The 10,520-nt window shown below is 44.1% G+C and overlaps 1 protein-coding gene across 3 annotated transcripts in view; it reads right to left on the bottom strand.

Moving 5' to 3' along the window:
* Positions 1-1,133: 1,133 nt before the first annotated feature.
* Positions 1,134-10,520, bottom strand: part of SLC8A3 (solute carrier family 8 member A3) — a 194,612-nt gene continuing 185,225 nt past the window's right edge. The window contains exons 8-9 of one of the 3 annotated variants that reach the window (XM_039537987.1): positions 5,881-6,156; positions 1,134-4,208 (exon numbers count right to left, since the gene is read on the bottom strand). In XM_039537987.1, coding sequence (XP_039393921.1) covers positions 3,832-4,208; positions 5,881-6,156 — 653 coding nt within the window. In that variant the 3' untranslated portion in view covers positions 1,134-3,831. The remainder of the gene's footprint in view (positions 4,209-5,880; positions 6,157-10,520) is intronic. The other 2 variants (XM_039537989.1, XM_039537990.1) reach the window with 2 other exon arrangements.

Below are 10,520 nucleotides of genomic sequence, written 5' to 3'. Positions count from 1 at the left end.
GACTGCCCCCCCAGATCAGGCGAACTCTGGTGCAACGTTCTGCTGGGCAACGGGGTGCTATTGCAGTGACAAACTATGGGTAGGAAAAAGTAAAGCCTAGTTACAAAATTGTTTTCAAAATAAGGCTAGATTGAACCTGACTAGGCCAAGTTTCTTACACTCATTCAGGGGTCAATGGGAGTGCTGATGGTTTTTGTGAGACCCCTGTCACAGCACTGGGACATTCTTGTACAGCATTGAGGCCCCTTTTTGAGGCTTGAAATTTTGGTCAGTCCAATTGTGTGATGCCGTTTTAATCTCTAGCTGTTGCTTTGCAAAGCACTTTGATCTACTTGGCATGAAAAATATTATCACTGGTCTTAGTATGTATTCATCCATCAAACCAAGCAAGCCTGATTCTCCAATCAAAATCCAGTTTGGCAGTAGGCATAGTTTCAGCAGCTGTATGAAGAAATTCAAATGCTTTTGGGGTCCTTACAGCAAAGAGGTAAGAGGGATTTACCAGTTTTCCTGCAGTACCTCCAAGAGGAAAAAAAAATCACACCCGATTATTAATTCCATGATGTTCCCCACACCTTTAACTTTCAGATCTGCTCAGAATGTGTTCCCGAGTCATCGATGATCAGTAGGAGCAGACTAGCTGTTCTGATTCCCCACATACCTCTTCCTGATGCCCATATGAACGCTGCAGTCCCATACAACCTGCAACAGAGAAGACGTCTCATCCAGCAATCAGGGAAGAAGAAAAGAAGGAACTTGTACGAATGGGTAAGGAACTGTAGAGTGTGATTTAAAAAGCAACAAGGCAACAGAAAGAGGAAAGCGGCTTTTATTCCAGACTGAGACGTGAGGCTGGCAGGAAAAATGGCAATGAAGTGAGGTCTCCTGTGTACAAAACATCCATGATGCAACTTTAGGCGGCTTATTCCTGAAAAATCGAATTGAGACAAACGGGGGGAAAAAAGGAAGGCACAGTGGAGAGGGGAAGAAAAGTACAAATGCTTCCATGCAAATTTCCAGAACAAAAACAAAACAAAACAAAAAGGCAACGAAGATTTTGTTTTTATTTTCTTGTATTTTTTTAATGATGTAAAAAATAAAATAAAAGAAAGAAACACTCCCCAGATGTTATTGGCCTGGAGCAGTTTTTCTCAGTGTATGTAAGGGCAGCAAAGTAACTATGAGATTGGCACTAGCGTAGTCCTCCCTCCTCCCGCTAACCCTCCCTCACCCCCCCCGACAAAGTGATCTTAATAAAGAAGCAGATGAAAAGCATGTGTTTGATACAGCACAAGCAACATAACGGCATTTCAAATACCCAAGCCAGGTTTCAACTAGGAGTGGGAGAACCGGTCTGGATAAAATAAGAACCCATCTGAACCTCTGCCCCAAATTCAAACTAAGTTTTTTTTTTCCCCAAACCTTTGTGTTTTCAATTTCTTGCACTTCTGCTTGCTGGGTCAGAGCCAGGATGAGTGTTGAAATAAGTTAACAAAAGCTGATCTTGTATTTCTTGGCATTCTGGAAGCAAAATGTACTGAAAATCTCAGTAGGCAACCTGTTCTCATAAGTTTTCTTGCCTGATGTTGCAGACCCAAAAAGCTCTGATAAAGTAAGGATAAGCATTCAGAAAACTTGGGTGCTTAGTGGATTCACACTTTTTATTGTTCGCCCACCGCTAGTTTCAACAGACAAAGCGCCCACTGCTCGTATCATATCAGAGAGAAGAATCTTTCCTTCCCCCTCACACTTTTTATATATACTTGATACACATCTGTACGAAAATAAATATTTCATTTGTCAATTAAAGATAATTTTCACGCTCTTCCGTACATCTGAGATCATTTTGCATCTTCTTTTCCATAACAAAATAACACAATTCTCAGTCCCATCTCTATTTTCCCTCTGTGTGCTTTTGCCCGGTCTTTAAGGCATTATCAGCGCATTGGCTCACTCGTATGAAAAGACAGGTAGAGAAGGACCTCTTTCCATTTCCTGGTTTACTCTCTAATGCTCCAGGTTTGTTTAATGAGTGTGAAATTTACGAAGAAGACATTTCCCTTTACAGTACCTAAGTTTTTGACAGAAGAAAACATCTTCATCTTAAAAACACTTTAAAAAGAATGAAGCTGCAATGCCCTCTTCCAGTTCTTGCACTTAAGAAATATGTATATAGATAATATGTTTATATAGATATAAGTATAGCTTTTTTTTTTACCAACCCAACATTTCTATTCGCAGCTGTTGATGTAATTCATGATATGAGATCTTGCTTATATTCCCCCTTTTTATTTTTTCTTTAAAAATGCACTTAAAATTAAAAGGGTGCTTTTCTAAAATGTACTTAAGATGACACAGAAGTCCTAAGATCTGTGGCAGTTTTTAAGACCATACTGTACCTCTCAACCTAGCAAAGACCACAAATGGAGCACTGATCCTTGTAACAACAGGGTGTTAAAGGAGCAAATTGGCAGACATGATACAAATCAAAATGGGAAATCACCCTTGCACTGGAAAAATACTGTCATATGGTTTTGATTTGGTTTTGGTTTTCCCCCCGAAAAAGAGACTGGTGTCATCTTTGCTCAGCATATCTGATCCCAGTGAGTTACAGTAACCAGATGTGGGTCATCATCCATTAGGACATACTTGGCCTTAAAGATGTAGGGAAATCAACTGGCCCTGATGCCAAGAGAGGAGTTATGAAGAGGCATCATGATCCTTTTCCTTTTGGTAAGCATGTGTGTTTTTAAGGACAAAGTAAACCCTTTAAGATGATGCTTAGAAACCTTTGAGTGGCATGTTATGCCTCAAAGCTTCTCGTATGCACCAAAATGTGAGAACAGCAAATTATTTACATGAATTCACCTTCACTTTAAAGCAAAAAGGAACACCCTGCTGCCCTCCCACAAATCAAACACAATACCATTATGATCCTAAGGGACGTGCCCTGGTTTCCCTAGCTCCCTTTTTTCCACATTGCAGGCTATGTCTGTGTATCTGTTCATTTCTTTACCTTTTCTAAATGAACATATTTTCCTCTCCCTGCAGTACCACAGGTTTTAAGTTTTTTTACACAAAGAGAGATGCCACACTCAAAATATACAGGATACATATTATGTTAGAGGTCTTTTTTTTTTTTTTAAATCGCAGGCTGGTGCGTGGGTTGCTCTATGCTCCAGCCTTCATCATTGTATTTTCCTGCGTGTGTGTTTGTATTTGCATTTGAAATACATCAGTCTCATGATATACTTAAAGGGAGAAACAGATAACAGTGAGTCATTTGACTATGACATTGTTTTTGTGGCTTCAAAAAAATGCATTGTTCAACTCCAGCACTGATGGCAGCTTGAAGCTTTTGGTTTTGATTTTTAACATTTTTTTGTCTATTTAAAGGAAGAAAAAAAACTTTAAGCAACGTTTCCTCCCCTCCCCCGCAAAACCTTGATCCAACTTATTTCTGTAATTCTCAACCTATTTAGAAATACATGATAACATTTCATAATGGAGGAGAGAAAAAAGAAAACAATAAAATAAAGAAAATGTGATCTTTGAAGGTGGCTGAAGAGTCTCAATATCACTGACTGGGGTCAGTGACTGGGTTTATTTTGTTTGATTTATTTAAATACCTTAAATTCATTTTGTATTTTTTAACTTGTTTTTGTTTCATGATAATTTTGCCCTTCTTGCAGCCCAGTTGTCCTCCTGTCTGGGCAACTGTGGAATCAGACAGCTGTCACTTCTGGTTTAACAACACTTGGAGGACTGGTGTCCAATGAGGTAACAGAGGAGGGGGATCCCTCCCCCCCAACTTCATCATCTCTCCGCGGCTTAGAATCCTTTGATATAACAATAGGCCTCCAGTGTGGCAAAAAGAATGTACAGGAGCCACAGGCTTGCAAAGAGCAAAGTTGTGGCAAGTCTGCACCCCTTGGGGCCTCCTAGTTCCCCTCCGAGGTGAGGCCGTCTCCGGTACAGCAGGACACTGATGCAGACAAAAGCAAAGATGGTGAAAAGCGTGACGGAAAAGGCCAGCGTGCCCGCTGACACATGGAACTCTTGTCCCTGGGAAGCCCAGTAGATGGCAGCCACGGACCATGCCAGTCCGATGCCCAAGAAGACGTTGACGGCATTGCTGCCCGTGACGTTGCCAATGGCAGCATCAGCATACACATCCTGGATGGCGGCTGCTTTGCTGGCAAAAGTGTCTAGAAGGGAGAGACGTGAATTAACAGTAATAATGAAATGGCGCTGCCCAAAGCTGGGGGCCCTGGCGGTTTTTAAGGCAGGAGAGCAGGCATGGATTGCTGAAGCTGAATTGAAATAAGGACACCCTTTTCTGAGGGGGACAGAGGCCAGATCTCTGTAGTTGCAGAGAAGCGGTTTGAGAATGGCCCTGGTAGTGAGTCCTCTTAATGGTCTCATGCCATTTTAGCACCTTCTCCTTAGACTGGTGCACTAAGTTGCCAGACATTTATAGGCCTGTCTTGGCCTTCATTTTGCTCTTTGCATCCAGTGCACTGTGCCCCACTCTTTTTTGCTGATAACACAGGCTGTGGCACTCAACCTTCCAGCCAGAAGGGTGCTTATGGCTCCTCTTCCAGCCACTAGCAGAAGTAAGTGCTGGAGACTGGCACTGTAAATACTGCCCATGAACTAGGCAGTATTCCAGCTGAGCCCGAGATAGCATAATAAGGAGACCTGTGTATGTATTGGATTGACGGGGGCTAGTGGATAGCACTTCCATTAACATATACCCACAATGGGGATAGGGACATGAAGGGGTGGACTTATTTCTGAGTGGAATTGGTGCTCTAGAACTATAGTAGATTATTTGACTAGATATAAACAGGGCTCATCTCTGTCCCCAGTGGCTGTTTGCTACCATTTGTTTTGGCAGCTTTGCCTAGCAGTGGCCTCTCAGAACTGAAGCTAATACAGGGGCTGACTACACTGCAATCGGAGGTGTGACTGCAGCCGGGGCAGGCATAGCCAGGGCTGTCGTTACTCTGCCTAGCGTGGCTAAAACTAGCCATGAAGACGTGGCAGTGTGGTCTTCAGCACAGGCTGTGCAAGCCTTCCTGGTCCGTACTCGCATTGCTAGTCCATGCTGGGGTGCATGTCGCCATGGCTGCACTGCTATTTTTAGCCACGGCAGCTAGAATTAAGCTAGTGTGGGTATGCCTACCCAAGGTGCAATCCCACCTCCTATGGCAGTGTAGACATAGCTGTAGAGACACCACTGCCAGTGGCAATAGAGTCCCTGTTGGTCATCATCAGTATTATTATTACTACCAATTATGTGTATTGCTAGAGCTCCTAGGAGCCCCAGTCATGGACCAGGACCCTGTTATAGTAGATTCTGTACAAACACATGATGTCGAGGTCCCTGTTGGCACAGCAAGGGTGCAGCTGTCCCCCTGTGTCTGGTCAGTGGCTATGAGTAGAGGATGTTGGTTTACTGTACAATCACTGTCAAGTCCCCTAACATTCACCAGTACAAACCCCCTCAAAACACATGCCCCCTGCAACCCCTCCAAAACTAGACAGAATCCAAAAACCTATCAATAAACTACAGTTCTCAGAGATTCTCACCCAGTGCATCCTAAACCCCAGGGGGTCAACAGCTTTTGCCTGGGGACAGGGGGTGTGAGACTACTCTCATTTCTCCCCGAGCCCCAGTTCCCAATCAGATTTCACATCCCATACAGCATCGCAAGAACCAGTGGTTCCTGAAACACCAAAGTTACCCACGCAAAGGATTGTGGGATGGAGGGGCTGAGCCCCTCTTGGATTTGCTGCTCCTGAACAATGGGCTAGGATAGAGGTGCTAGCCATTATTTTCTCCTATTACCACACTTTTGCCCTTGGCCTCCTCACCTGGTACTGAGGTGCCAAAGGCCACAAAGACAACAGCAGTCACCGAGTCCTTGAGGCCAATGGTGCAGCCGAAGTGGGAAGCGAGGTCCCCAATGACAGCAGTGAGCATGCCAATTATCATGATGGACACCACGAAACAGGCCCAGCCATTGCAGTACTCTGTGGGTGGCACGCAAGCAAAGAGCACCTTCCAGAAGACGGTCAGGAAGTGCATGACGTAGTCAAAGCAGGATGGCAGGCGCTCCTCACCAGACTCATCCTCATCTTCATCACCCGCTGCAAGCAATGCAAGACAAGAAAGCAGATCACTAGTGGGCTCTGTGAAATCCCAGGTTTCCAAACACTGCAGCATTTTATAAGCTGAAGTCACATGGATTATGTTCTATTGATCCTTATTGCAACAGCAAAAATTCACTGAAATCACACAGACAAGAAAATCACATATTTGGCCAATGGGGATGGAGGCTGGCTACTGTCTGAATGGATTTCAGAAAGAAGAGGTCAAACCAGGAAACAGTGGTATTACCTTTAACAGTATCATCTAGGCCACAGCTAGGATTCAATCAGTGAGGGATCAGGGGAGAATACTAACTACTGCCTGAGGGGAAGGGATGAGCTGTTGACACTGGGCTCTCTGTGACAACCTTAAGAACTCAGCAGCAAAGGACCTGTCTTCTGCTGCCCAGGAGGTGACGGGCAACCAATGATTTGCCTGCTAATGTTCCTGATCTTGAATATTTGCTGCATAAGAGAGTGTGTACACCCTAACCAGCTTTCCCCTCTCCCAGCTGTTCTCCACCATGCCTGCAGTGTGACCCCCGCCAGTCAACATTCTGATGCTACCAATGGAATGATAGGAACTATAGGGTCAGCAGCACAGCAGGAGCATCTGAGGGGCTGTTCCTAGGACACTGGCATGCTAGGAGATACCAGTCCAGATGTGGCTTTTGAAATGTTAGCAGCAGTTGACTGCTGGCTCTCTCTCTGTATACCACAACATTTAAGTACACACAAGTTTTCCTTAGTGCTTGTTTATTTGGAGCAAATAAACTCCACCACCAGCTTCACCTATTCTCTGCTTTCCTGGGTTTATAGAGGGAGGATAATATCGGGATTGCCTTGAAATGGCATCAGGGTATTTGAAAGTGGATCAGCAATCACAGAATCATCTCTTAATGTCCTTAATGTTGTTCTTGTACCGGTACACAGAGGATTTGACCATATTTATCACCATAGCAACGCAGACAGCATCATGAAAATAGTGAAGGCCAGTCAGGCATTCCTATTTACCCTTTCTCGGATGACAAGCATAAGTGAGCACTTGAAATTGAACAGCAACACATTTTACAGGGATAAAAGCAAATACTTCCTTATGCAACACATAATTAGCCTGTGGAACTCACTGTTGATTGGCATTACAGAGGCACAAAGCTAAATAATATTAAGAAAAAAAGTAGAAACTGATAAACTGAGAATAATATCTGCAAGAAGGTTGGGTAAAATTACAAGGGCTCTTAATCCCCATCTGTCTGGGCACGGGCTGACCACCAGCAGAGGTCAGGAAGTTTTCCATCCATTCTACAGTATAACATATCTATGTGCATTATATAAGGGGGTTTATATGTTCTGAAAAATCTGCCACAGGCCAGTTCCTGACACAAGATGCCAAACTAGGTGGACATCTGGGCTATTCCAGCATGATGTTTCCTATGTTCAGTCTCTTCCTATTGTTATGGTATCTTCGCTGTTACTCATAATAAAGCCAGTCATACAAATCTAATAACTGTGACTGGGCCAAATGCTGAGGACCACAAATCCCCTTACTCTGAAGCAAGAGAGCGCTAAACTCCAGTGACCAAATGTAAGTAGATTAAGCGCTACTCAACTGTAACTACAAAAGTTGTCACCATTTCTCCATACAATGCTACTGGTACTCAAGACAAAACTTCCAAAAGCTGTCCAACCAGTAATATGTGTCTGGTGTAAGCAGTCTCAGAATTGCCCCAAGGACAGAACTTGAACCGTAGCTGGTTCCTGGGTTTAAGGACTGCTGCCTGTTTCTTAAGGAACCATGTGATTGCACTAGGAACGAAGCTCTTCTACATAGAGGAAGCATGCTAGGCCCATAAGCCAGAGGTCAATGGATCAAAACCATTCCTTCTTAGTCCTGGGCTGCTTCTTTTGACTTCATTACAGTGTATAACTACCCTAATGGGGAGAAAATACCAAGTACTAAAGGGCTCTTTAGTCTAGCAGAGAAAGGCATAACAGAAACCAATGGCTGGATGCTGAAGCCAGACAATTTCAAACTGGAAATAAGGCAGTAAAGAGACACAGCATGACTTCTAAAAGTAATTATCATAAGACCAGAGACAGTATTGGACAAGATCCAGACTAACTACAAAACCTTTCAGACTAAATGCTCAAGATGTGGAAATATCCATAGCCCAACAGATGTGTGGCCCTCCAAAATGCAAGATATAATCAATGAAAAAATATGGACATCTTGCAGCTGTTTGCCATAATAAGACAGTCAGGGAACTGACTGCTACAGATAGCCAAGAGCCATTGTTTCTGGGATCTATCAATGTGATGACACAGAGGCCATTTGGAGAGCAAGACTGAATGTTAATGGAAATACTATTGCCCTGAAAACGGACTCAGGAGCAGATATGATGGTCATATCAGAAGGTACATATATTTACCTTCAAAACACCCAGATCTGAAGTCACCTGACACAGCCCTGACTAGCCCTGCTGGTATTCTAACAGCATGGGCCAATTCACCGCAGAAACAACTTACAAAGACAAAAGATTTGCATTCAGAGTATATGTTATCAAAAGATAAAAGACCAGTAGCCTTCCCAGCAGCAGCGAGGCAGCCATGATGTGCTTAGAGAGAAAGGTGGAAGAATTTGACAAAGTTTTTGGTGAGATTGGACTTTTGAAAGGAGATGCAGTACAAATAATCCTATGAGACAATGCTGAACCATATACTGTACAAACACCTTGCAGGGTTCGTAACCCAATTGCTAAATATGTTCTTGGGGAAAAATCTGGTAGTAGCAGACTGTGATGGGGCGGCTGCCCCTCACTGGGAGAAAAGGGGTTAAAAGCAGCCCTAGAGAGGCTGTGCTGGAGGCAGCCAATCAGAGAAGGGCTGAAGGGAGCAGCCAATCAGGGCCAAGCAGGCCCATATAAAAAGGGAGCTGCAGGGCAGAGGAAGGCAGTTCTCTGCTGGGAGCTCCCGGAGGAGGGACTGTGTCTCTGGAGGGCTGAGAGAACTGCCAGCACCCTGGACAGAGCAGTGCTGCAAGCAGGGACTGGGGGAGTTAGGGACAGCTCCTGGCTGGCTGCTGGGGTTTGCAGGCTGAGGCCCTGAGGCAAGGGCAAGAGGATGCTGGGGCCACAAGGAAGTGGCCAGACAATTTGCTGCAGTTGCCACTAAGGGAAGTGGCTGAACAGTGGACTGCAGGTCCCCCACAAGGGGGGAGCACAGAGTGTAGCACAGCTGGAGGACTGTGTCACTGAAGTGGACGCCACAGTCCTTGGAGAGATGTGGGTCCTAAAGCAGGAGTGACAGTGGTGAGACACCACCCGTAGAGGGCACACTACCATGCAGAGCTAATTCCCATGACAACCAGCAGGAGACACCAGAGTGGTGAGTGAACCCTGTTACATGGACACTCTGTCATGGAGCCCAGCATCACACTCAATTACCTATGTGCTTGAAGATGATGTAAAGGCATACATGGATGCTATGGACACATACTGACCAGAGTCAGAAACCAGACTATACCTGCTACAAAAAGCAACCTCTCAACAGACATACAACTTCAAGAAGCTCTAAGTTACATGAGGACTAACCGGCCAAAGTATCTAAAGGACACTAAGGAAGTGACAAGAGACTACTTTTTGGTGCATGGACAAATGGACTCATAATTAAAGGTGACTGCATCATAATTCCAAATGCAATGAGAGGAGAAATCTTAAACCTCATCCAGAAAGGACATCAAGGGCTAACTAAATGCTGTGAACAGGCCAACCAGTCTGAATAGTGGCCAGGCATCAGCAAGGGCATAAAGAATAAAGTATCTGCACGTGAACATTGCAGATCTCACAGACCAACACACCACACACAGAAAAACCCTTTTAATAACAACACCTCTGCCAGACAGAGACTAGCTTCAGATTTATGTGAATTCAGAAGGTATCATTATCTGGTCATAATGGACTGTTTTTCCAGGTATATAGAAAGAATGTACTTGAAAGACATAACATGTCACAGTATTATTGAGAAACAAATGCATTTTTGCTCATTTTGGTATGTCAGAACAAACCAGCGGTGGACAACAGGCTACAATTCACTGTAGCAGAATTTGTTTTTCCAAACAAAATATGATTTTTCATATTACCAGCAACCCACATTACCCACAAGCAAATGCAGAAGCTGACAGAGCTGTACAGACTACCAAGAAAATCCTACAGCAGGAAGATCCATTCCTTGCTCTACTGAGATACACATCAACATCCACAGAAGCTAGTGGATATAGTCCAGCACAACTCCTGATGGGAAGACAACTCAGAACTACTGTTCCAACGTCAGAAAAGAATCTATCTCCAAAAAGTGGCCAGATACAA

The sequence above is a fragment of the Mauremys reevesii genome, linkage group 4, assembly GCF_016161935.1.
Source record: "Mauremys reevesii isolate NIE-2019 linkage group 4, ASM1616193v1, whole genome shotgun sequence".
Lineage (NCBI taxonomy): Eukaryota > Metazoa > Chordata > Testudines > Geoemydidae > Mauremys > Mauremys reevesii.
Note: the sequence above shows the minus strand (reverse complement) of the source record. Positions and strands in the feature narration are given on the sequence as shown.